This window comes from Gobius niger (assembly GCF_951799975.1).
Source record: "Gobius niger genome assembly, chromosome: 10".
Lineage (NCBI taxonomy): Eukaryota > Metazoa > Chordata > Actinopteri > Gobiiformes > Gobiidae > Gobius > Gobius niger.
This window is the reverse complement of record NC_136861.1, coordinates 22,904,395-22,929,906: the sequence shown is the minus strand read 5'-3', so window position 1 is coordinate 22,929,906 and position 25,512 is coordinate 22,904,395. Positions and strand designations below refer to the sequence as shown.

Genomic DNA, 25,512 nt, shown 5'->3' with positions numbered 1-25,512 from the left:
TATGCATATATGATGTATGTACATGATGATATATATCCAACCAAGATAATTTTGAGGAATGTGCATTTAACAGTGATTTAAACATCTGTTTCTGTACTAGGTCAGTTTATTGTAAATGCCTCTTCACATAGCAACGTTTTTATTTCCAGATTTGTTTCAGTGCCACAAAAACGTTGCGTATTTAACCAGATTTTAACGGATGTTTAAATCAAAATCTCAAAATCATCTTGGGTTCTACCCGAGCATAGGCTACTCTGGACACCATTATACGTGGCAAAAGCTAATAATCCTCACTGACAGAGGGGAGGGAAGAAGCATGAAGCTTCAAACATGAACTGCCAGCTTGTACCAAAACATTCTTTGTAATGGAGGCAATTTCAGCACTGAGATGAAGGCCAGTGAACCCGTATAAGCACCAGCTGCAAATGTTGAACTCTTGAGAAAGAGATGAATGCATAATTAGGCTATACTCAAACGTGCATAAATTGATGAATTTTCAAGTTCACGTAGGCATACGCTTTAAATTATGGAATTATAAAATGTTTCAAAGCTGAAAAGTATAAAAATAAAATGATCGCAGAATAATGAGTGATGTTGAAAATTGACTGTAGAAATGACCTTAGTGTCTAATGAACTTGTTTGGTCTGTTAAGGACTGTCGAGCACAGCAGCAGGTGAAGTGGATCTTGAGCCCTTGAAAACAGATGAACTGAATATGCAAGTAATTCTTACATGGATAAAAGCTCAAACTGCATCTTTAATGGGTCTTTTTAAAAAATCACAATGTTTGTTTATATCTATCACATCATTTTTCTCAACAAATTGTCGCTGAATGGAAAATAAAGCAGCCTGTCTTGCATTTAGGCGTGTTTAAAGAGAGTCACGTCGACTGGACTTTGCTTTAGTTTTATGGCCTGTGAGTTGGTGATATACTGACACCCCGCCCTGGCCCTGGTGTACATTCTCAGGTAGAGAGAGCTGCTTACCATCTCCATCTTCACAGGAAAGAAAGATGTCGAGATATCACAAAGCTGCCATTGACGGGAATTTGGATATTTTAAAAGAGGCCACAACAAAGGACCTGAACACCTCGGACGAGGATGGCATGACACCCACTTTACTGGCAGCTTTCCATGGACGTGTCGATGCACTTCAGCTCATTTGTAGCCGAGGGTGAGACTTTCATCCTAAATACACACATACACTGGGCTTAATACAGAAATAGGGAGAATGGAATAGAAAGAAAACATGAATAGAAAGAAAACATGTTAACTGCGGTGTTGAGAGGCAGGAGGCTATTTTTTCTTTAGAATTCTTTCCAAATGTTCCTGTTGCTCTCTCTGTCGCATCAGATATTTCCCTATAGGCTTTTGAAACAATTCAGGTAAAGAGGTAAAATTCATGCAGAATTTAAACCAAGGCAATGCCCGTTTCCTACATGGTTTTCTATGGCAAGCTGAGGTAGTTATGCAAGCAATCCTGGCTTTTATTGCCGACAAATGACGCACCACCACAGGACTTTCATACTTAATAGCTTACCCATTATCACCAGGTGTGGTTTCTATACTGAATGATTTCTTATAAACCTGCAATAATGCAGAAACTTGACCACTGACAAAACAGGACTAAAATATTAGGAACAAAGTTAACTGTAAAGGCCTCATCAAACACTCAATCAGAATTACAAAGAGTCTCCTATGAACCACAACCACCACATGATTGTTTTTGTTCTTTGCACAGTGGGGACCCGAACAAAAGTGACATCTGGGGGAACACGCCGTTGCACCTTGCTGCAGCCAACAACCACATGCAAATCCTGAGTTTCCTCGTCAACTTCGGCGCCAACCTCTTTTCCCTGGACAATGACTTGCACACAGCGATGGATGTTGCGGCGTCACGTGATCGCATGGACTGTGTGCGCTTTCTGGATGCCTCCGCCTCCCAGGAGACCAACAAATACCCTAAAAAGGTGGCAGACAAAAAGAAGAAGGCCGTCAAGGAGGCAGAGGTCCGGGTGAAGCAGTGTGATAAGGTTCAGAAAAGACACCAGAGCAAGATGGACAAAATGTACCGTCAACCTGCCGCTGGGTCAGTCACAGAGGCCAGTATGGAGGCGGCTCACATGGGCACCATCACCAGTCTCAGTGAGAAAAACATGAAGAACAAGGGCGGGTCCCTGGCTGCAAGGGTTAAAGACACACTACAGAGGATGGGAAACAAAGACAAGGGGACAATGCAGGCATCGGGCGCAGGCAGCAATGTGATTTTCAAATCAACTCACAATAGCAAACCAGATTTTTTAGGTGTCTTCAATGAACAAGATGAAAATATCTTGGAGGAAACGGAAAGCAACTACGATGAGGATGCTGAAGAAGAAGTCCAGGTGAAACCATCCATATTTAACCGGCCTGGACTTGGAGGCCTCATGTTTCAGCAAAATCCAGGCTTTGAGTCAGATGAACTTCCAAGTGGTGGTGTAAATCTTGACTACTTGTTAGAAAATATGATCGAAGCCGAGGATGAGCCGACACTGGATGGTGATGGGCATTTGCCCTGGGAGCAGGAGGACCTCGGGCTGGATGATGTTGAGGGTGAAGACACTTCTCCTCTCGAAGCGTTCCTGAGCTCCATCGCGTTGCCAGAGTTTGCTCTGGCGTTCAGCAAAGAGCACCTAGACCTAGAAGCGCTGATGCTTTGCTCTGATGATGATTTAAAAGGCATTCGGATCCAGTTAGGCCCCAGGAAGAAGATTCTGGAGGCCATTGCCCGCAGAAAACATGCTTTGAAGAGTCCTGGCATTATGCATGACAGCAGTCTTTAGAAACGACTGTATTGGCAAATTACTGTTGTAAATTTATTATAGACTATAATGTGTTTGAAAATAGAAACATCATGAATAAAGGTTAATGTATTTTTGTTGTAAATATAATAATAATAATACAATAATACAAGTGAGACTCCTAACATGTAGCTTACATGTTTTTCAGAACATTTCTGATTATAATGATACATAAATATATGATAATAAATATCTGTTCCTGATCATGTAGAACTGTGTTGTTGTGTCTGTTTAATATGGTCAGTGGTTGTTTGTGGGAAACTATGAACGGTACAAACCAGGAAGTAAAGGACCGTAAGTGTCTTGAGTCACGTTGTTGTGGGAGGAGCTCAATCACAGAGGCGTAAACTTCTTCTAGCGTCAGCTGCTGCCAAACCAAACTGTGCGAGAGGAGCGGGGTTGCTCTGTTCCAGTCACGATTATGCATTCAAGGTATGCATTTATTTATCCAACTAACCATCATTAAAAACTTCACGTCGAACTCGTCCCGATAGACCCGTTTTAGCGCATGAAGCTCCGTGAGAGCGGCAGCAGTGGCTGCATCACTGCTAAGCCTCATTAGTGCTAATAGACTCTCAGACATCATGTCAGGCATAGTTCTACTGTCATCGTGCTAATAACAAGAACACTGTTCTGATGGAGCTTCTTCTCTCACAGTCAGACACACGTGAGGGAAAGAGTTGAGGTCTTGTTGGCGACCCCTAACCTGACTTGTTGGCCTTGCAGGTTTGCTTAGCAAAGTGAGATGGCAGATCTTACATTAAACGTTACACACTCACCGCCCGCCTTGAACGTGACCCATCTGGCAGCCAGTCCCCCTGCGGCTCCTCCTGTGCCCCTGACCAGCGAGGACTACCTTTTTGTGGAGAGCAGACACCCCAGCACTGTCCTGCAGGGACTCAACAGTCTGCGCCTCAACAATGCTTTCTGTGATGTGACCCTGTGCTGTGGGGGACAGGAGTTCCCCTGCCATCGCATTGTACTGGCCTCTTTTAGCTCTTACTTCCAGGTAAACTCACCAAAACACACTGTCTTTTTTTATTTGAAATGTACCCTTTAACGATACTTCTACAGGCAATGTTTTCTACTGACCTTATCGAGTCCAAACAAGATCGTGTTGCCATTAATGGAGTTGAACCTCAAATGATTGGGATGCTCGTGAGCTACGCATACACATCTGAGGTTTACATTTCTAAGGCAAATGTGCAGGTGAAGCAATGATCCAGCCTTAAGTTTTTCTGACCTGAATTGTCTAGAGAAATAAATGATATTTCTGATCCAGGCACTTTTGGCAGCAGCCAACCTTCTGGATGTTATGGCTGTCAGAGAGGCCTGTTGTCGCTTTATGGAGCGTCAGATGGACGAGATGAACTGTGTGGGGATTCACTGCTTTGCCGAAGCTCATTCTTGTAAAGTGCTTGAAAAACGCAGCATGGACTATATTCTCGAGCACTTCAGCAGTGTTTATCAGCAGGTGATTGATCTCGCACGTCTAATGGGCTCTACGATCACGGATGGGATTTTAAATGTTTCATTTCAAACACAAATTCTGCTTTTTTTTTTTACTAGGAGGAGTTTCTTTCTCTGTGTGTGGACAAACTAACAGAGATTATTGCTAGTGACCATCTTAATGTGCTCAAAGAGGAAGCTGTCTTTGAGGCAGCTATGCAGTGGCTTAACAAATGTCCTTCTCGTAAACAAAACTTTGAAAAGGTGAGGAAACCTGGAACCCCATTCAGCGGAAGTTGTTACTTTGGTCTACCCTCACTTTAAGTACATTAAGAGCATCATTTTATTGGCTGACTAATGGAATAACAGAAGTAACAAACTTTGCTTTGCAACTTGCAGGTGCTGGAGCATATTCGTCTGCCCCTCGTCAGCCCTTACTACCTCCATGATGTCATCGAGTCTCTCGATGTTGTGAAAGATAATCAGGCCTGTCAAAGACTCATCTCTGAAGCCAAGGACTATTTGCTGTTGAAGGATCGCCGTGGAGAGCTTTACTGCCCCAGAGCAAGGCCACGCCGGTCCACTGGTAAAGCAATAGTCTGTGAAATAACACCTCAATACTTTAACACAGTGACTCTAAACTGGTGGGGCATGGACCATTATCAGTGGGTTGGCTCGTGACTTTTTTTCTCCATTATTTTCCTCTGAAGCTGCATGGAAACGCCACCACAGTCTTTTAAAGTTAATGTTACTGGGTTGTTTTGATAATAATTTCAGTCTTAAAGGCGTATCTACTGCTTGTTCTTTAAAAACTTGTGTGGAAAATACAATATTTCATACAATATATGACGAATTACACTTTTATTTGGGTCGAGGCTGGTCGTCCAAGGGTAATGGTAGGTCCCGAAGCCATACCACATGAGAACCACTGCAGAGAATTTCTTTTTTTTTTCAGTTTGACTTATTATTTAATGAAGCAATGTTCTTTAAATAAAGTTATAATTAGACTCCCCCCCTCCCCCTCCACTCCACCATGCTATTCTCATCGAGTAGATATTTTCTTTTCGATAAAAGTATTAAAAGCATTTGTGCCTCTCCTCTGCGTTTTGCTTCTATTGCATGTTACCGTGGCAACAGGGACGGCAGAAGTGATCGTGACAGTCGGCGGAGAGGATGACAAGGTGGTGCTGCGCAGCGTGGAGAGCTTCGATCCCGTCAGCAGTCAGTGGAAGAATCTGGCATGTCTGCCCTTCGCCGTGAGCAAGCACGGGCTGGTCGTGTCCGGTGGGTCACCTGTGTCCACTTTTAACAACAAAAAATATTAACAAAACATGAGCAGAATGAAACAGTAACTCAATTAATTGATATGAAAGGATTAAAAATGTTATTTAAATACAATTGTGTAAGCGTGTGCACATGTTTAAATAGTTTTACAGGATTTAGCTTACACATGTCTGTAATTCTGGTTGCAGACTCTACATTGTACCTGGCGGGAGGGGAGTTTCCTGACGGCTCAGCGAGCAGAGAAATGTGGCGCTATGACCCATGTTTTGACTCCTGGATAGAGATGGCGCCGATGAATGTAGCGCGCTCCGAGCTGGGTGGGACACTATGTTACACTGTACATGTTGATGGCTTTCTATTCTGTGCAATGATCTCAAACAAGTGAAATGTTGTACACTTGAATTGTTCCCTAATGTTCGTATTGGTGACTCTCCCAGGGTTGGTCATGCTGGATGGCTTCGTGTATGCAGTAGGCGGATGGGAGGGGCGCTCACGTTTAGACTCTGTGGAGTGCTACAACCCTCACACAAACTGTTGGCAGTTTACGGAGTCTGTGAAGATGGCAGTGACGAGCCCTGCAGTTGTGGCTCTAGATGGACTGCTGTATGTTACAGGTAACGGAAATGTTTGTCAATTCTTTACCTATGGTTGATTAATAGAAATGATAAATGCCTCTAGGTGGCGCAGTTCTGGAAGACGGCGATGGCACAGATCTTGCTCAAGTGTACAACCCTAAGACTGCTACGTGGACTGAGGTTGCCCCGATGCAGATCGCACGCTCTGGTTCTGCAGCCTGCACTCTCAAAGGGAAAATATTTGTTATAGGTAACAGCTGATTATTATTTTTCTCCTGATGGTGTGTTTTGTTGTAGCATGTGACTTGAGCGCTCGCCTTTAGGAGAGCAGGTTCTATGCAAGTGTTTCACTGAGGCCAACCATAAAAGAAACAGAGAATTCTTCTACAATTAACTGTCTTCTATGATTGTAGGGGGATGGCATGCATCCACAGAAAACACAGACAAAGTTGAGTGTTACAACCCCAAAACAAACCAATGGACGATGTGTGCGCCAATGAAGGAACGCCGCTATCGCCCTGGAGCTGCTGTGGTAGATGGAAAGATCTACGTGCTGGGAGGAGAAGAGGGCTGGGATAGGTAAGAGATGAGGATCTAAACAGACGTTTGTTGTTCACTTACTGCTTTTATATGTAATCATTTTTATTCATTCAGGTATCATGACACTATAGAAAGGTACTGTGAAGACACAGACACGTGGGAGATCGTTGGGGAGATGCCAACCAGTCGCAGTTGGCTCAGCTGCGTGTCTTTGCAACTGAGAAAGGACATTCAGATGAGCAGCTGTCCTGGGTCGCCAAATGACTGATGAACAAAAACAGGACTGCTAAAACACAGGTTTTTTTGAACGTTTGCCAAGAACAAAACGCTGCAATGCTTGGCTCTTTGCTGGTCTCGTTAACGAAGATAAGCTGCCTTAATTTGGCACATTTTGTTGCAGGTGTAGTTCATGTCTGTTTGAAGGCAGCTTGTGCGAACGTGAGTAGCCTGGTCGGAGTTCCGCCTTTGGTTGTACACGAAAGGAAGGGTTTTGGGCCTAAAGTGAGCTATGTTGCCAGATCAAACCTCTGTGTAATGTGAACATGTTTCTATTGCTTATGACTATTTTGGAAGAGCGTAATGCTGATTTTCCAAGCCATGACAGTGTATTTTTGTATTGTTAATGTATGTGCTGTTTGTATAATGGCTGGGAGGTACGTTGCTGTTGTCAAAAGATGATCCATGGGCAAGTGGACATGTTTTTGTATGTGTGACTTTTTGTTTTCTATTCAGAAGCCTGTGTTTCGTAAACAATTTTAGTCTATCAATAAATGTTAATGTATGTGGAGATTATTTCTGTAATGTGATTTGTCATTCTGTGCAAAGCAGGCCTGGTTCTACAGAGGTGCATTGAAACCCAATTTCGAAATGTTTTCACCCTCCGTTTTAGCTGTTGAGGATCTCTATTTTTAATCTGTGCCACTTGAGATCAACTGTCATTAAAATCTAGAAGAGAAGAGGCAGAGTGCTCACACGTAGTAAACGAGTAAATTTGCTAAAAGGAAATAGCAAACAAACTTACAAATCAGGTGCTCATCAAACTTGTGGGGCAAAATAATACTTGAGAAAAGAGGATGAGCTGAGGCACTCGTGAGTATGCTTAAAAAAGGTGATTTTATTATTCATTAAAATCTAATGGAAAAAAATATAAAGGTGCTTTAATCTGTTAACTCCGCCTTTAAACGAGCACATTTTCCCCAGTTCGGCTTTCCCGAATCGACTGGAGCTTACAGCCTCTTACAGGCCAGTGTAACGCCTCATTTGAAAGCTAAGACCTATAAAACTGATCGAAGATATTTCCTCGTTGCTGCAATGTCACTGTTTGGATGTATTTTTGGCGCGTTTTTTTTCTCCTTTTGTTCGCTTTTTGCGTTTTTGTTTCGTTTTGGACGCTTTTTTTTTTAAATTTTGTTGCTTTTTGTGTTTTTGCTTCGTTTTTGACGCTTTTCGTACTTTTTGAGGTTTTTTTTATTTTCTCACTTTTTTTGTCGCGTTTGTCGCTTTTTTTTTTTTTTTTTGCACAATTTTTTTTTACGCTTTTCTTTTGCATTTTGTCGCTTTTCTGTCATGTTTTCATCCTTGTTTTCGTCCCATTTTTGTTGCTACTTTGACGCGTTTTCCCCCAGAAGCTTTTAGATTTAGGTAATGCCACGCTGGAAAAAATGTGTTCGGTTCAGGTGGAGGTTAAGAGATTAATAACATCGCTCATAATATTGTCTTATATCTATGGTTAAAATAAAAGTTTAAATCTGGCAAGTAAAATAAACCAACTACCTCTTTTAGGTGCACGGCGGTATCTTGACATTGTTCTTACTCTTTGGTCGGACGGAGCGTCGCGGGGCATTGTGGGTGCAGAGTCGTCCCGCCGCCATCGCTGTCTTTGGAGCCGGTGAAGGAGAGGCACCGTCATGAGAGGAATACGCTCTTTGAACTGCATTTCTGTGAGTTTCCCGTGTTGTTTTTTCACAATCTCACCCATTACGAGGCATATTATAGTATCTCAGAGGCTCACGATGTTTGTCAGTGCCAGTTTCTGTCACTGCTGCACAGTTAGCTGCCAGAGGCTCACAGTAGCATGTTTGTCGTTAGCACTGCTTTAGAAACGAGTTTTCTGTTTAACTTTAACATGAATAGTAGTATCAACCTATTGTTTCAACCCAGTGCTTAAAATGTTATTTCAGAATCTTAATGTTTCTCTCGGACTGTGTTGTGATAAATCTGAAGGTCATTGCATTTAAACAGTTCTCTTGTTGTTGAGAGTGATAATCCTCATAAGAAACACATTGTTATGATCAGTGGAAGCTTAAAGGAACTATCACTATATTTAAAATTACACATAGTTGACATGACACGAGTGGGGACCCTGCATGCCCTGTACTATATTTACAATCACAAGGGTTGTCTCAGGTCACCATGTTTGCCTCAACATGATGACCTGACCCACAACCTGCCTGTATTTCCACTTAAATGATGGCACTTCAAGCTTTGTGACTGATTTTGTCTTTATTTTTTGGTTTATAAATTATAAAAGCAAACATGTCTCAAATCTTGATAACCTGCTGTAAATTAGAATTAAAAGAATTAAATAGAGTTCGTGAAGTTACACAGTTACCATGGAGACCCGCCATCTTTGCAGCTGTTAGCGTACATTTCCGTTGACTAACATTAGCTTAAAATCAGTATTAAAAAGACGTGGAAGAACTCTGTTAGCTGCTGAGTTACTGCTGGTAAATACATTTAACTCACTGTGGTGTCCAAGTGTTCTGATGTGGACAAGAACTCAAGTATTTTAACTTTTAAAATCTCCATTACTTTACAATTGCTGCTAATCCCATAATGCCTATGATGTCACATTCCCGAACTCTATAGTAGCATTGGTGTCTAGCTGATCATTATAGTCACAGTTTTGGTATGACTGACTTTGTTTATATCAATATAGGGCTGGGTACCGATACCTATACTAAAGTATTTGTCATCTAGAACCAGAAAACAAAACAATAATGTGAGGGAGATCTGCACATTTACAATATTGGGTTAATCTCCAATTTCAGGAAATGTGTGGGAAAAATTGTAGCAAAGATAAGGAAAAAATGTGGGGGAAAAATAGGGGGAATGTTGGAAAATTGGGGAAGAAGATGGGGGAAAATTTGAAAAAAATTGAGCAAATAGGGGGAAAAATTGGGAATAAAGTGGGTAAAAAATGGGGGAAATAGGGGAAAATGTTAGTAATAACAAACGAGCAAAAATTAGGGGGAAATTTGGGAAAAGAAGAAGAAAAATTGGCAAAAATAAGAAAGAATTGTGCAGCAAATGGGAAAAATGGGTTGAATCAAAGCTCGGATCTAAATATTATTTTTCGGTACCTACTTTCAATGCTTCAATGTTTTCAATACCAGTACCTAAACCTTTTTTCCGATACCGCACTGGTGTCGTTTAACGGTACCCAGCCGTATATCAATCTAACCTGGAATGTTCCGCTTTGTGGCTCGCCATTAATGCCAAGAAAATGTGCCGTCTTTCCTCAGAAACGGTGTTACGCTGCACCCAGAAGAAGCGAATCCTTGACTGAACCACTTGTGCTGCGAAAACCATCAGGAGCAGCCCCTCTCCCTCCTCAAAATGTCCAGGTGACGCATTGCTAAACACAATATATAGTGCACATTTCAACAGTTATAACAAGAAATAACCCGATATATAGTCCAGAAACAAGAAATGATGTTTGTTTGTTGCTTTAGGTTTCCAAACTTCCAAATGGACTCGTCATTGCGTCCCTGGAGAACTACTCGCCCATATCCAGTGTTGGTTTGTTTGTGAAAGCTGGAAGCCGCCATGAGACTGTGAATAGTCCTGGAGTTGCTCATCTGCTGCGACTAGCATCAAACCTGGTAATCTACTTTTATCTAACATGGTCAATACCAGTTCACAACAATATATTAGAAGCTCTGAACTTTACAGTCTTCAAGAATGCTCCATTTACTCTGGTTTACAGACAACAAAAGGTGCATCTGCTTTCAAGCTTTGTCGAGGCGTGGAAGCGTTGGGTGGTAGTTTCAGGTTGGTGAAAAGTTTGTGCTTGTCATAAAATGCATGTTTATATGGATCTCTTACCATTCCTGGGATCTATCATTAAACATGTCTTTTTTTGTGACACTTGTATCAAAAATGCTAATATTGTTGGAAAGCGCCTTCATTTTAACGGCATTGTTTACCTGCCTTACAGTGCTACCTCTACACGAGAAACCATTACCTATTCTGCAGAGTGTTTCAGAGATGACATGTAAGTATCTTTTCAGTAGAGGCTTGTTTCAAAACATTTTGAAGACATTTGTCACATCAGTTTTAATAATAATGACTGTGTATATACATATGTGACTGTAGCCACTCACTCCTGGAGCATTTAGGCAACGTGACCACAGGCCAAGAGTTCAGGCCATGGGAGCTGCAAGAACTGACCGCAAGAGTGAAGCTCGATAAAGCCCTGGCACAACAGTCTCCTCAAATAGGTAAACTACCCTAAAAACTGGATGATGGAACGGTTGTATTGTTTATTTTGCTGCTTTGTTACATTTCTTACTATGTTTTTTTATTCAGGTGTTATTGAGAAATTGCACGAAGCTGCATACAAAAATGCCTTGTCCCACTCTCTGTACTGTCCTGACTTTATGGTTGGACGTGTGTCCCCTGCACAGGTACAGGCCTTTACTGCAGAAGTTACTTCTACCTGGTGAACAGAAAATCACATTAAACCTGTGTCTCTCTCTGATTCCTCTTCTTAGCTACATGCCTTTGTTGAAGACACTGTCACCACTGGCAGAATGGCTCTGGTTGGATTAGGCAAGTATTTCTTTTCCTAAACTTCAACAAACACTAAAAACATTTGCTAGTGATTACAGGGCCTATATCATGAGAAACCCTCTCTGTTGAGCTTTTACCCCATTGACCATGAATATCAGTGGACTGAGGGAGGAGTGGCTGCCAGAGCGTTCAGTGCAGCTGATGGAAGCTTCATCATGCAGACGTTTGGCTGGGTTTGTTGGATCCACTTCCATATTTAAACCCGCTCCATAATATAAGGAAAGGAAAAAATAGGAAGATATGTTTAGACAAATATGAGTGATAAGCCTTTGTCCAATAATTACTTAAACAGAGGTAAAAAAAAAAAAAAAAAAGTTTAAGTGGAGAGTGCATTAGAGCAAGGAACCTCCAGCAGGCTACAATTAGTGGATTGATGTTGTAGAGTCTGTGTTTTAACCATGTAATATTGTTATATCCTCATCAAAAACATAACTGGAGTGATGTTTTCTGCATGTTTCAGTGGATTTCCATCTTCTGCACTCAAAACGCCAGCCCACACTCCGATATAAACTGCCTGGAGCGATCTATAAAGTATAGAGAGTATAGAAAGCAGGCACTGTCACCAAACTTGTTTTGATCTTGTCAATGGCTGACGATCTACAATACTGTTAATGCTGCTATTGTTGACAATACTTCAGTTGGGTCAAATAACACTTTCAATGCATGCATACATTATTTATTATTTTATTTTTCTACAGAGTTTTATGATCTTGTTCCATTGACTAATGGTCTTTTGTCTCAGGTGTGAGTCACTCTGTTCTGAGGCAGTTTGGGGAGGGGATCCTTAGTGCTCGCAGTGGCCCTGGAGCTCCTGTTGCTAAAGCTTTGTACCGTGGAGGTAGGACTTCAATTTGTCCATCAATGTGAAGGGTATCTTCTTTGTGTAGGGCTTTCAAATGACACAAGTCACTCCATAGCCATCCACCGGCACCACCAGTGCTCATCTCCTGTGTCTGATCTTTCAGGTGAAGCTCGGATACACAACACTGACGACCTGGTGCACCTGCTGGTCGCCGGTGAAAGTGCTGTGTCTGGAAGTGCTGCTGCAAATGCCTTCAGTGTCCTGCAGCATATTCTTGGAGCTGGTCTACATGTGAAAAGAGGTTCAAATGTCACCAGTAAACTTAGTCAGGGCATCGCCAAAGCCACTTCACAGCCGTTTGACGTAAGACCTTCTTTTAATTTTACTGTTGGAATATCTTCCCTCATGTAACTCAACTTAATAATAAAATAGAAAAACAGTGTCTAGGCTTTTTGAACTTTATAACTGTATTTGTTGTTATACTGAGCCTGAGTTTCCATTTTGTGCAGGCAACTGCCTTCAGTGCTTCTTACTCAGACTCCGGCCTGTTCGGAGTATATACCATCTCACAAGCTGGTGCTGCAGCAGAGGTAAACACCAGATTTCTCTTTTTAAAACGGTCATGATCTCTGGTAAACTATTGACCTGTCTATTTACTTTGACGGTGTTCTCAGGTGATCAGAGCTGCCATTTCTCAAGTGAGAGATGTGGCTGAGGGCAATGTGTCCGATGTTGACATCGAAAGAGCAAAGTAAGTGCAGCTCTTTTATACCAGGTTAATACAGGACTGAGGCGTATCCACTGATCACACATGACTTCATTTAGGAGCCAGGTAAAAGCAGAGTATTTGATGTCACTTGAGAGCTCTACGGGTCTGCTGGAGGAGGTCGGGACACAGACTTTGATGACGGGAACCTACCAGGTTCCTGCCGTTGTTCTTCAAGGAGTTGATGCCGTCACACCTGATGACGTGATCAAGGTGAGCAATGATGCCATGGCCTTGTAGGTCAAAACTTGTGTTTCACAATGTTTATTTACTGAAGCTTCTGATTTCAGGCTGCAAAATCATTTGTGGATAGCAAGAAAACTATGTCAGCCAGTGGACTGCTCGTCAATACACCATTCGTGGATGAATTGTGAAATAGAGAAAGCAATAATTTTTAACTCAGATCTACATACAAGCGTAAAAATGGAAAGGACCTCTACCAAAAGGAGCAATCATGTGCTACAAGTCATTCAGTGTCAGTATTGGAATTTGTTCTGCAGTAAAAAACAATGTCAAACCAGAACAATATAATTTCACTCTGACAATGTTATGTTTCAACTGTATCTATGTAAATGAAAGTAAAATGTTTAAAATCTACTGGGAAAATGTGTCTAATGTATTGTCCAGTTTATTTTAGCTTTGTACCGATTCTGCTTGACATTTGCTGCCGGTAAATGACAGGGTGAGCCAATAGAGGGACCCAAAGACCGCGTACTGCGCCTCCATACTGAATATTATTCTAGAGGTTTTATTCTCTTAATACGTCTACTGGAAAAAAAAAAAATGACATTGAAATAAAACTCAAGGTATGATAATACATGTAATTATCTTTGTGCCACAGTGTAAATGGCCAGATCTATGTTGGTGCAATAAAAGTAATTAGCCACTCCTTTATAAAACTGACTCAACTTCAGCGTCAACTTATAGAAAACTTATATAAATACATCAACCTCTTCCCCCCCACCATAACCAAATGTTTTTACCAGTTCAGCTTTACCCAAATCTGAGAGCTTCTTGACTGGGGCTTAGTGTGCCGCCTCACTTGTCACTTTTTTTTTTTTTACTACACATTTTTAATCACATTTTTGTTGCTTTGTCTTTGTTGCCAAAATTTCACCACTTTTTTGTGTGGCTTTTTTGACACAGCACACATGCAGACACAGGGGTTATGCATGTGTGCTGTGTGTCTAACCCATAGACATGTTCTTCAAACCTCTGTGAACCCCAGGACCGGTAGTCCCGCCCCCAAAAGTACCAACCCTTTCCATAAAAAACGCACATTAATTTAGTTTCAAAACGTGTGTTTGTTGTCACTCATTGTACATTTGTTTCAAAAGGTGTCGATGTATTTTGCACGTCCAGGCCACCGTCCGTTTAGGATAGATTATAATAAGAACAGTATTCAGTGTTTTAAGAATAGATCCATGCAGTATTCCCATCAGGACATCATGACCCCCCCATGGTCGTTGTTATCGCGAGAGCAGCCCGACCCCTCGGACGGACGAGAGCACAGTGCTGTGTTTGTGTGCGGCTGCTGCGTGGGGGGAACTCGCCTGATGTCACTTGATAGAGGAGAGGGGGTGTGATGTAGCGGCGGGCACACTGTAAGCAAAACAGTGAGACAGTAGCATCTAAAGCAGTTTGTGATTCCAACCGGGATACCGCCTCCAAAAGGGGACCGGGAGAAAATCGGCCGAGGAGCTGAAGCTGGCTGCAGGGTTAGCGGGACAGGGGAGGACCAGCAGCAGCAGCAGATGCTTTTCCAGCAGCGGAGGGAAACAATAAAAGAGACGGTGATGGGTGCTCGCTTTCCGGACGGGTAACGCACTTTTTGGGGGGGCGCAAAGACGCGGAAAAGTGCGGAGAGTTGGGTTTACTTTGCGCGAAGGCACGATTGTCCGAGATGCCGTCGAGCAGCCCCTGGGCCGCAGCTCGGCTATGTAGCTCCCCGCTAGCCGCCGCAGCTATGCCTGGTGCGGGCGCAGCGGCTGCCCCTGGTAAACACATCTAAAAGGACGAGTCCGGCGGTGTTCGGGCCTTTGTGCGCGGAGGATTTTTCTCTTTACACTGGGAAGGAAGGAGCGACTGAGATGTGAGGGGTCTCGGGTGTTTCGATTGGGCCCTGTACTTTTTGGGGGCTCCAGACCTGGGCTTGACGCAAAGAAGCTAGTGTTGCTGCAAAATGGACAGCAAAGACCCAGCAGCAGCGGGCTCTTGTTAAAGGGGGCGAGGTTGAACTGATCTACCCCCCACCTCCGGGCTTTACTTTGGACAAGGACCGACCATTATCTGCCTCATTTGCTCCCCTGTCAGCCGGCGATATGGATAAACTAACTATCATTTCAGGGTGCTTGTTTCTGGCTGCGGATATCTTCGCGATAGCCAGCATCGCAAATCCAGACTGGATCAACACGGGTGAATCAGCAGGTAAACGCACGGGGTCGTACGATAAAACTGTGTGATTTGAGCGTGTAATATGTCAGACAAACGCCGGCAGAGGCATAGATGTGCGTCTTTACACTGAAGCGGCGTTAGCTCTTCAGATGAGTTCCCACAACATCACGGTCTATTGTCTGCGGGGGATAATCGGCGTCTTTTGTCCCTCCACGGTGTTTTCGCACCACTGTACACAACCATACCCTGAACCACGTGACCTGTGTGTATCCTAATCTGATCCTGACATAGGCTGTCTGCGTATACTACTGACACCCACAACCCTTTCCACCTCTTAACCCCCGCCTGAACCGAGCACAGTTTTTCTAGTTTGGCTTTACGCTACGGCTGAAACAACTAATCGATTAATCGACAACTAATCGATTACTAAAGTAGTTGTCAACTATTTCAGTAATTGATTAATCGTTTTCTAGTAAACACAGACTAAAATAGAGCAAAAAAGACATGAAAATTATGTAATGTGGATGAAAACCTACTTTGTTTTTTAAGTTAGGGTCTGCAGTGTTTTGTACATTGTAAATTTCATAAATATCTGTCTTTGTCTCGTCCAATCAGAGAGCAGAATTAGCACAAATAGCCTCCTACAAACGTTTACTTTAAGTTTACTCCATCAACATGTCCTCAAGCGCCGCCACTTTAGCTTATGTGATAAATTTTTTTTGAAAAAATACCATTTCCATGCACCTTTCACAGCCAATCGATTAATCGTAAAAAAATAATCGGTAGAATAATCGATTACCGAAATAATCATTAGTTGCAGCCCTACTTTACAGATAGTTCATCTAAAAGCTAGTCGTAAAAAGCTAAGAAACATTAAAAAAAGGCATCAAAATCTGACAAAAAAGCGAAGAACGTGCAACAAAAAGCAACAAAAAAGTGTCCAAATTGTGACGAAAATGCCATAAAAGCAACAAAAGAGCAACAAGAAATGGGTAAAAAAAACAGATGAAAATGAACGTGAAAAAAAGTGGCAAAAACGAAAAGAAGCTTCTAGATTTGAGTAAAGCCGAACTGGAGGAAGTGCTCGGGTGGTAAGAGGTTAATAATGTTAACATAATATTTGAAGATCCCATATAGCAGGGGTGTCCACACTTTTTTCATGGGGGGCCGCAAACTGAAGCGTACACAGGGTGAAGGGCCATAGATCGGTAGTTAGTGCCGCAAAACCTTTGACTAGCAGAGGTTTAAATTGCGCCCCACACCTTTATTTATGCTCAAAAAACCTTCATGCCAGCTCTGTCTCACAGTAAAAGGTTAGTTGTTTGGTTAGAATTGTGTAGAATTATTACATTTCAAATAAAAAGGACTATCTCTGATGATGTGTCCCGATTCAGCAAGAAGACCAAAAATTGGTCTGAGGGCCGCATTTGGCCCCCGGGCCGCACTTTGGACACCCCTGCCATATAGCATATCTCTAGTTGCACAGTACTTCTATTCCTAATCATAGATCTTTATTTGTGTGGGCTTCTTTTCTCTCTCTCACAAACATGTCAAGTGTATTCCTTTGTGCTGAGAAGAGTGAGTGCTGGGCTACTACTAAGCCTCAAAACTACAAAGATGTTGAAATTCTATCTGCGAGATTTTGTTGCACACTCAAAGGATTATTATTAACTCTAAATTTTAATACTATTTTATGATGCTGACGCTGGGGAGTCCAGGGGAAGTGACTGCACGCTGCACTATGAAACACAATCAAACTGAACTGATATTGTGTCATATGTTCATTATTCACCCTCTGTCATACCGCATTTAGGAGATTGCTGCGGGCTAAACGTTTCCCACTTGTGCAAACGCAGATGAACTATTCCAATCAAACGGTATCCTCCCATGACCAGGTGCAGACACAAGCTAAAGCTCATTGTGCCTGTTCTTATCTAAAATCGTAACTTCATCACGTTAACAGACATCCTTTCACAAAATGAACACATCAAAAGCACATTATTCATTTTCATTCTGTTTTCTGAGGGTAATTCTTATATTGAACATGCTCGTCCCCCTTAGTTTGTATTTACTATGTACTGTATTCGGGCTGCAAAATATGTATGGCTCGATATCAGTACTGCAAAGGAGCCACAATACTATCACAGAATCACTTATGTCTTCCTTCTGTCTGATGGAAGACTACACATTGCAAACTTGGCCTAAAACAAAAAATGCACGTCTCTCCCCCGCTCTTCACCCCTTATCAGAGTGTGATCTCTTGTGTAGAAGGTCCTCTCAGCCCTTGGGTTGTTGTTCATATTATTGGAGACCCCTGGTGTTTGCCCTGTCCCTGTGCGACTCTTCTTTGATAGTGAAGCGTGGAGAAAGAGGCATCTTCCTCTGGGGTGAATTGGGGTGAGGAATTTTTGAAAAGTTACATCATGTGCTCTTTTTGTTTAGATTAGATTAGATTAGCAGGTTTTGTTTATAAATCAACATTTGAGTTCCTTGGGCACATTTGAAACATGTTTAAAAGTATTAATCATTGCCTTAAAGCTGATATATGAAGGATGTGCGGCTGATTATGTCTGGTTTGAAGACATAATCGTCACATTAATTTGCTCTCACACAAAAGTCAGAAATACCAGATAGATGTCACATTGCAGTTATCCTTGGCTAGACCTTGAATAACCTTTTAACACTCTTTGTATGCATACACACTCCTCAGTAATGGTGCTTCCTGCAAAGGTGGTCTGTTGGGTTAATTTATTCAGCATTTGAGGGAAAAACATGCTGCATATTGAATGCTATTGGTGAGCTGCCAGGGAGGTCAAATTGAATCTATAAGCAATGAGACTCACTTGGTGCAGGCTGCCTTCCCTCATGCTACAGTTGATACAAATCAGTTGATACAAATCACTAAAATTATGAATCAATGCTCTATTGTTGCGGTGGTTGCTGCCAGTGTTAAGCAGGTAGAGCCAAACATCTGTAACCTGGTTGACAGAGTAGTTAAAAACGTGCCTTTTACTAAAGCATAAGGACATTCACTATCAGGCTGACAACGCCGGCAGCCAATATGAGCCAGCTGGAAGAGCGGAAAAGGCCTGAAAAACAGAAAACTCTACAGGAGCTGTGGAGAAAATGTTTGTTTGCTCAGAACTACAAAGGACAGCCTGAAAGTGCGTGATTCATCTGTGTTGTGAGAAAGCCAATAAGAGAAACACAAAGCATTTCACATCAGCTCCCTAGTTGTTTAATTTAGTTCTTATTTATCTGAGGATTTATCAGGGCCGTGCATGATATCAGTTAACTGGAAAGCAAAGTGTTTCTATCAGACACATTTTTCAAGCTATTTTCTCTCTGTAGTCCTTGAGGCAGCTGCTGTAGAGACTCTAAGAACCTGTTTCCACTGTCACCACCCACACGGACTGATGCCCCTCTACCCCCTGAAAAAAAAACACCTATTAATGTGGCCTGTACTTGAACCAATTCCGTCATCGGGATTAATTGTAATCGCATTAGTATTGCCGTGTCAATAAGACGAGCACAATGGCTCTGTAATGCTCCGGAGATTGTTTGTGAAGAGAGAGAACAACTATTATTACAGTATTAATTAGTGTGAGTCACAAATCAAGATGGATTTTCAGGAGTATGTACATTAAAAGCTCCCTTTGTGCAGTGGTGCATCAAGGGAGAGGGTAGGAACCTGAACCACAAGGCCTTTATGTCTATATTGACGATTAGTTGGCATTGGAGAAGTAATTATCCAAACTGGTGAACAAGCATTGTTTATTATTAGCACATTGTTGGTAGTTTTTAACTGCAGTGTCTTGCACAACAACTTCCCTCCCATTGCCCCATGTAAGTGTGCTGAAATGCCACACGGAGACAGACGCTTGAACAGTTCCTACCTGCCGCCTACTGCAGGTCAGAATTCTCTTTGAGTCATCTGTCCGATGCTTTTAGCCGCGATCAGCGCTCCCTCAGTGACAACATCTCTATCCTGTGGAAGAGAAAACTGTCTGCATTTCTTTTCAAGGCATTCTGCAAGGTCAGACCCGTGCTTTTGTACGCTCTTGTTTGACAGTTTGGTGATTATTGAACAATAAGAAAAGAAAAAGGCCCGCCCAAAACTAAATAACTCCTCTTTCATTTGATTTAGATCTTCATAGTTGGAGAGCCGTAACATTCAACAACCGTCATCTACACAATCATATAGTCACTAGAAAATCGGCTTATTTCAGTGTCAGGGCCAATGTCCATACAGATTTTTAAATTCCAGAGCTGCCGATTGTCTCTTTCAATATTTTGGGGCATATTTGAATGATTTTGGAGCAACTAATATGATGTATAATTACCATTAAATACATAAATATCGATCTACATGCGTTTCCAATGACATCATGCATAGTTCTGGCTGGCCTTCGAAGTAGCATTGTGCAGCACAACAACAATTTCTACAATTTTTATGTTACTGTGATCATTGCTCAAAAAGATAACAGTTAAAACATGGCCCCAGAGATGCACGTTTCTGTGATATAACCAGCAGATGTGGCACAGACGTAGCAGCTCTGTCTGTCGAGCTACAGCAGGATCTACTGAAGATCTGCTTCACTCCTCAGACTAAATTAACACATCAAAGAGGAAACAGAAAACCTTTCTCTGTGATTTTTACAGTTTGTCATGTCCACAGAGTCTCAGTCTAAGTCAGTGTTTAAGCTGCTCAAGACGTTAGCATGATACTGGTTAGCAACTGTCAACCATTGACAGTTATTCAATGAACTGTAAATGGCTTCAACACGATAAACACATGTGTGGCTCACATCTATGAACACTGAGGAAATACTACAGTAACAGTTCAGCTCTGACCTCTGTCGCATGTTGAATCTAAGGCTAGATGTTTGAATGCTAACCGGTAGCATGCTAACGTCTTGAGCTTACTGTTATCTTCTTGAGAAATTATTACCATTACATAAAAATGCCGCTGTCAGTCAGTTGTCTTTCATTTATACCCTGAGTAGAGATATTGTCACATGTTGTAGTACTGCATAATTCTACTCTGGTATTCAAAATGGCCGCCATAACAACAAAAGTCACATGACTGAAAGGCGTGTTTAGGGCTGCATTGTGCATAATGTATCAATATTGCATGAAGCCAAAAAATGTGAACTTATAAATGTGCAAAAGCTCAGTTTTAGTCATTATTTTCCTAATTTTGTTACATTAGCTTGATCCTGATTTAAAGTTTTGAAGTCCTGTTTTGACACAATTTGCCCAGAAACAAATTCATTGCGATTTGTGTTTAAGTGTAATGGAACATACCATGTTGAAGCGGTTTAGTGAAATATCAAAATAATATCGTTATCGCAGTATTGAACACCTGTTATTTGTTAAATATCATGCTGCAGAAAGGTTTAATAAGGGAAAATGATGGTAGCTACGTTAGTTTAGGCAGCTGCTATAGAGGCATGGAAGGGGCACGAGCTGATATGGGCCCAAACCCAGCTGTTATTGACTAAAATGAAAGTTCCTTGTGTTATCCTCTCGCTGGCTCTAAGCAGCTTGTTTACCTGTGCAAGTATGTGTACAATAGCGTGACTGGCTGCTGTTGAGAAGGAATTTCATCATGAAGTAATGAAACTGCAGGAGCCCAGATTCTCCTGTGGCCATAAAACTGTGCAATTAACAAAAGCCATCAGGTCCAAGCCTCACCTTATCGCCTGTGTTCAAGGCCAAACGTGCAAATGCAAAGTCTGAACTCATCCACACAACTTTAGGGTTCTGGTTTTATTGCAAGAACTATACTCAAGGGGCTAAAACCTTCTACCACATGCCATGTAAAAGAAGTTTTAAAATAAGCATTTTGGCGATGGATCAACATTCGGCAATTTGTAGATTTGGGAGTCAATCTCACGATGCTGAGGCCGGTACAAAGGCTGGCACGTGCGCTTTTACCAATTCCCTCTGGCCTTCCTGTGGCACAGTACTGGCTTTGTTAATGCAATAAATACAAGCCAAAAAACCAGACCAGACATTTAGCTGAACAAGACCTTGCTGCTGTTTATGAAGAGCGAAAAGTAAATTTTGTCCCAAGTCTTGTAGAAATGTTGTCATGGCAACACTTTGGAGCTGCATCTCAATTCATGAAGCTGTTGGAGCTATTTTTATTCTCTGGATGTTTTTGCCTACAGTGTGTAGCCAATATAAAAAGAAAAACAAAACAAAATGCAGTGTTAGTTTTTTTTTTGCACCATTTTTACTGACATGAACGTAGCAAGAACAGTGTTTAAACCATTTCATTGATGTACGACTGTCCAACCTGCTGTCCAGATCTTGCTTAACAGTGAAACCGTTTTGCAAAGTATAAGAAAAGAAAAAATCATATTAATACTTTGTGACTGCAGTCAAACCTGGTAAGAGGATCAATAACCCTTTCATATAATTGTGGTTTTAAACAAAAAGTGGCTCTTTTTTATTTTTAGTAATTAGTAATTTATTTTTAGTAGTTAAAAGTAGGGCTCCGGTCCAAATAATGATGATGATAATTTATTATCTATAAAGCTCTTTTTGTGTTTCATGAAATATATGAAGAGCGCTGAATAAATAAAGTTTATTTGATAGATTAGTCAAGTTGCCGTTTGTGATTTCAGTGGTTTGGAATTGTCTTTTGTTAAATCACTGTATAGTTCACTCCATTTACTTTATGTGTTGGGTGCAGATTTGATGTTGTGATGATCCTAGTTTTGTATCTGGAAATGATATGTAATCCTAATGTATTTACGATTCCCTGATGCAAAAAAAGTATTGAAAGCATAAATCACTGTGGTGTATTTCGTCTCCCCTCTGTGCACAGGTGCTCTGACGGTGGGTCTCGTCCGGCAGTGTCAGACCATCCACGGGCGTGACCGCACCTGCATTCCCCCGCGGCTGCCTCCGGAGTGGGTCACCACGCTCTTCTTCATCATCATGGGCATCATCTCTCTCACCGTCACATGCGGGCTATTGGTGGCGTCGCACTGGCGTCGAGAAGCCACCAAGTATGCTCGCTGGATCGCCTTCACTGGAAGTAAGTGTTCAGTTTGGCGACCTGTGCGGGGGTTATGCACATGATATCACAGCACAGCAACGGTATGGCAACAGAAACCAAATGAGTTTCAACGCGGAGTTATGACCATTTTAATTTAGGTGTTTTGACACTTTCGTTGATGGTACTGTTTATAATGAAAATTGTGGAAGTGCTTACCCTGTCCACATGTCGTCAGTGCCTATTTACCCGGGGTAGTTTCGAATGCCAGAAAGTTTTTTTTATTACATAATTGAAGTGATGGGACTTTGAAGCAGTGGAGCTTCATGGCATCTTGTACGATACAGCCTTTCTCTTCTGTTGGGTTCATTAAAAATATGATCATTTTTCAGCTTTTTCACCACTGAGTTGAATACAGCAGATCTGACCTTTTGTTGGTTATGAGTAATATTTATAAAACATTTCCCCGTGTCTGCGTAGGTTTCCTCTGGGTTACTCTGGTTTCCCCCTACCACTGAAACATGTACAATAGGCCAGAATGAATGAGAGTGTGTTTGAGAGTGCGCATGGGGGCTGTTTCCTCACTGTCCCGATTTAATAAACCAGTAGAATTGAATAGGTTTTTATTGTTTATCGAGGTAGCAATTCATCTTTTCACCGACACATAAAAACACAAGACTAGGGACAATACAAACATGCCCGGTATAAATACATAAAAAATGCACTCACAAAAGCTAATTTATTCTTAATTTACACCAACAAAGCTTTGGTCATGTGATGTCCTTGAGGCTACAGATCAAGGCTTATTTTGGCCGAGGTGCAGAAATGGAAAATAAATCTTTTTAGGTTGAATTCACACAACTTCATCTGTTGTGAAAAACATTACAGTCAGTGCACAGTCAGAGTGATGCGTTAGTCTGCTGGACCTTTTATACGCCTGGAGCTGAAATATTCACTAATGCAGCTCCCTGAGTGGGAGGCTTGAGTGTGCTGTTTATTTTCTGTCTACGGACGTGTCTTGAATATCAGGTTTATTTCTACAGTTTCCCCAAAACTCACTTTTAAGAAACGGCTATTTGAACTCTGCCCTTTGCGCATAAATGTGCTCATTATGTTGTTAATCGCCTATTTACAAATGCAATCGAGTAATCTGTCCGTAGCTGAAGAGGTTTGATTTTTAATGATATGGTTTTAGGGGGTCTGTCAAAAAGTAAAGTGAATTTTTTACAACTTATGATTATTACAACTTCATTACAGGCAGATAACTTTACTCTCAACATGCAGCACTTTAGCTTAAAAACCCCCCGAAACGTATATATATAGAGAGAGATATTTTTTTCTCCTTGTTTCTGTTTTAATATAATTTTGTATTTCATATTAGTGGCCTGCTTTGTGTCATTATGCTTCACACATTTGTCCTTCGTCTTTTTTTTTTAAGTACAATGGAATTGTGCAGCCGCCCGTGTCCTCACTTTGGGCCGTGCGGCACATTTGCTTCTCGCAGGAAAACTGCTGAGCTACATTTTTGTGGCTCTACTTCAGCTTCCATAACATAGTTTTTGCGCTCACAGGCTGCCTCCTTAATGGCCTCCTGCTTTGCTAAAGTAAGGAACGGGCACTGATGTTTTAAAAGAGTGTGTTCAGCCATTTTTAAACCTAGATTGAAGTATAATATCAAAATTATTGCATAAAATTCACAGCTCTAAAATAACCAGGATGTTTCAGGAGCGCACACGTGGTGATCTAACTTGTTCTTCTCTCTTGTTTTCAGTGATCCTGTTCTGTATGGCGGCACTCATCTTCCCCATAGGTTTCTATATCAATGAAGTGGGAGGCCAGCCGTACAAGCTGCCTAACAACACTGTGGTGGGCTCTTCCTACGTGCTCTTCGTCCTGTCCATTTTCTTCACGATAGTGGGACTGCTGTTTGCAGGCAAGGTGTGCCTCCCGGGCTGAGGTCCCCGCCCGCCTGCCTCTGAACTAAACCAAGGGGCTGTGAATACTTAATGGAATTTACAAAAAAAACGCACAGACTCGAAAAGGAAAACAAAGACTCCTGTCCTGAAGCCGAAAAACGGGGGGAAAACGTTTGCGGCGCGCGAGAGCAGCACCGCGAAGATAAATAAATGAACAAACGCTACAAAGAAATGGACACGGACGCAGAGGGCAGCCGAGGCTCTCTGCCACTGTGGCGCTCCAATATGGCGCCTCTGTTGTTCTCTTGATGAGGGTGCCTATGTGCCGCTGTCATGGCAACCGCGGCCACAATGCTGGCGCACATTTGTCGGGGACCACTGCGGCCGCTCTGACGCTTGGTTGCCTGAGCACACTTCTGGCTCCGTCACGATCGCTCCTGTTGCTATTTTTGGTTTCCCTGAGCTATTTCGGTGTGTGTTTTTCTGTTCTCGTTCATTTTCTGTCGGGCGCTTTTTCCTCACCCCCTGCCTTTTCACCGAAGTCGCAGAGAGCAGTTGAGGTTCACTGAAGGCTTGGAGGGAGGGAGGGGGGGGGGGGGGGGTTAGTGTGAGGGCTGTTCTGTCGTGCCCTCCAGGTGTAAAAGCGGCGGAGGGGGCAGCTGTTGCGGCAGCTGTCGGCCTGAGGTGCTGCTGCTGCTGTGGGCAGAGGCAGGTGTGCAGCCTGTGAGTGTCAAACAGCAGCAGAGACCAAGGACGCTGAAGGAGGGTACTGCTTTACATGGGATATTCTGTTAACTATTGAAAGATCAAACCTGATTTACATTAGACCAGTTCATACATCTCTAACTGTGAAAATACAGAATAGTTCTTAAAATATTTGTAGTTCCTAACCCACAGTGATAAAAAACAGGGGTCTCCAACCTGTTAAAGCTACTGTCCTGGCAAAACTGTACTTTATTTGAGGGGCATTTTTGTTGCTAATACTACACAGCTCCAAAGCAAAAAGTATTACATTTGTTTCATTTTGAAGCTCTTTGATGCACGCTCTATGACAGTAGGTGACGGTGTGTAAATGTGTGGTCATT

General features: G+C 42.1%; 4 protein-coding genes across 4 annotated transcripts; all 4 read left to right on the top strand.

The window, feature by feature from the left end:
• The first annotated feature begins 889 nt into the window (after window positions 1–889).
• anks4b (ankyrin repeat and sterile alpha motif domain containing 4B) lies at window positions 890–2,852 on the top strand. Its single transcript, XM_079564861.1, has 2 exons — window positions 890–1,172; window positions 1,740–2,852. Exons 1-2 carry the CDS (start codon window positions 1,012–1,014, stop codon window positions 2,818–2,820), a joined length of 1,242 nt encoding a protein of 413 aa, XP_079420987.1. The 5' UTR covers window positions 890–1,011; the 3' UTR covers window positions 2,821–2,852.
• A 308-nt stretch (window positions 2,853–3,160) lies between these two features.
• LOC306969712 (kelch-like protein 24) lies at window positions 3,161–7,497 on the top strand. The gene is made up of 12 exons (XM_079565414.1): window positions 3,161–3,270; window positions 3,565–3,847; window positions 3,913–4,047; window positions 4,121–4,312; window positions 4,408–4,551; window positions 4,687–4,873; window positions 5,425–5,571; window positions 5,760–5,888; window positions 6,009–6,185; window positions 6,250–6,396; window positions 6,560–6,725; window positions 6,801–7,497. The coding sequence occupies exons 2-12, from the start codon at window positions 3,584–3,586 to the stop codon at window positions 6,952–6,954; spliced, it is 1,842 nt and encodes a 613-aa protein (XP_079421540.1). The 5' UTR covers window positions 3,161–3,270; window positions 3,565–3,583; the 3' UTR covers window positions 6,955–7,497.
• Window positions 7,498–8,517: 1,020 nt separating this feature from the next.
• On the top strand, window positions 8,518–13,971 carry uqcrc2a (ubiquinol-cytochrome c reductase core protein 2a). The gene is made up of 14 exons (XM_079563947.1): window positions 8,518–8,626; window positions 10,211–10,312; window positions 10,421–10,570; window positions 10,675–10,739; window positions 10,906–10,962; window positions 11,064–11,188; window positions 11,277–11,374; window positions 11,462–11,519; window positions 12,283–12,378; window positions 12,506–12,705; window positions 12,852–12,932; window positions 13,017–13,093; window positions 13,168–13,321; window positions 13,399–13,971. The coding sequence occupies exons 1-14, from the start codon at window positions 8,594–8,596 to the stop codon at window positions 13,480–13,482; spliced, it is 1,380 nt and encodes a 459-aa protein (XP_079420073.1). The 5' UTR covers window positions 8,518–8,593; the 3' UTR covers window positions 13,483–13,971.
• A 599-nt stretch (window positions 13,972–14,570) lies between these two features.
• Window positions 14,571–25,217, top strand: mosmoa (modulator of smoothened a). The gene is made up of 3 exons (XM_079565486.1): window positions 14,571–15,535; window positions 22,341–22,553; window positions 24,283–25,217. The coding sequence occupies exons 1-3, from the start codon at window positions 15,430–15,432 to the stop codon at window positions 24,465–24,467; spliced, it is 504 nt and encodes a 167-aa protein (XP_079421612.1). The 5' UTR covers window positions 14,571–15,429; the 3' UTR covers window positions 24,468–25,217.
• The last annotated feature ends 295 nt before the right edge of the window (window positions 25,218–25,512 follow it).

Coding starts and splice junctions, on each gene's coding strand:
- uqcrc2a (XM_079563947.1), top strand. CDS start 8,594: ATGAGAGGAATACGCTCTTTGAACTGCATTTCT. Junction 11,189..11,276: donor ACAACAGTCTCCTCAAATAG/GTAAACTACCCT, acceptor TTTTTTATTCAG/GTGTTATTGAGAAATTGCAC. Junction 13,094..13,167: donor GTTGACATCGAAAGAGCAAA/GTAAGTGCAGCT, acceptor GACTTCATTTAG/GAGCCAGGTAAAAGCAGAGT.
- anks4b (XM_079564861.1), top strand. CDS start 1,012: ATGTCGAGATATCACAAAGCTGCCATTGACGGGAATTTGGATATTTTA. Junction 1,173..1,739: donor CAGCTCATTTGTAGCCGAGG/GTGAGACTTTCA, acceptor TTCTTTGCACAG/TGGGGACCCGAACAAAAGTG.
- mosmoa (XM_079565486.1), top strand. CDS start 15,430: ATGGATAAACTAACTATCATTTCAGGGTGCTTGTTTCTGGCTGCGGAT. Junction 15,536..22,340: donor CAACACGGGTGAATCAGCAG/GTAAACGCACGG, acceptor CTCTGTGCACAG/GTGCTCTGACGGTGGGTCTC. Junction 22,554..24,282: donor CTGGATCGCCTTCACTGGAA/GTAAGTGTTCAG, acceptor TCTTGTTTTCAG/TGATCCTGTTCTGTATGGCG.
- LOC306969712 (XM_079565414.1), top strand. CDS start 3,584: ATGGCAGATCTTACATTAAACGTTACACACTCACCGCCCGCCTTGAAC. Junction 4,552..4,686: donor GTAAACAAAACTTTGAAAAG/GTGAGGAAACCT, acceptor TGCAACTTGCAG/GTGCTGGAGCATATTCGTCT. Junction 5,572..5,759: donor GCACGGGCTGGTCGTGTCCG/GTGGGTCACCTG, acceptor TTCTGGTTGCAG/ACTCTACATTGTACCTGGCG.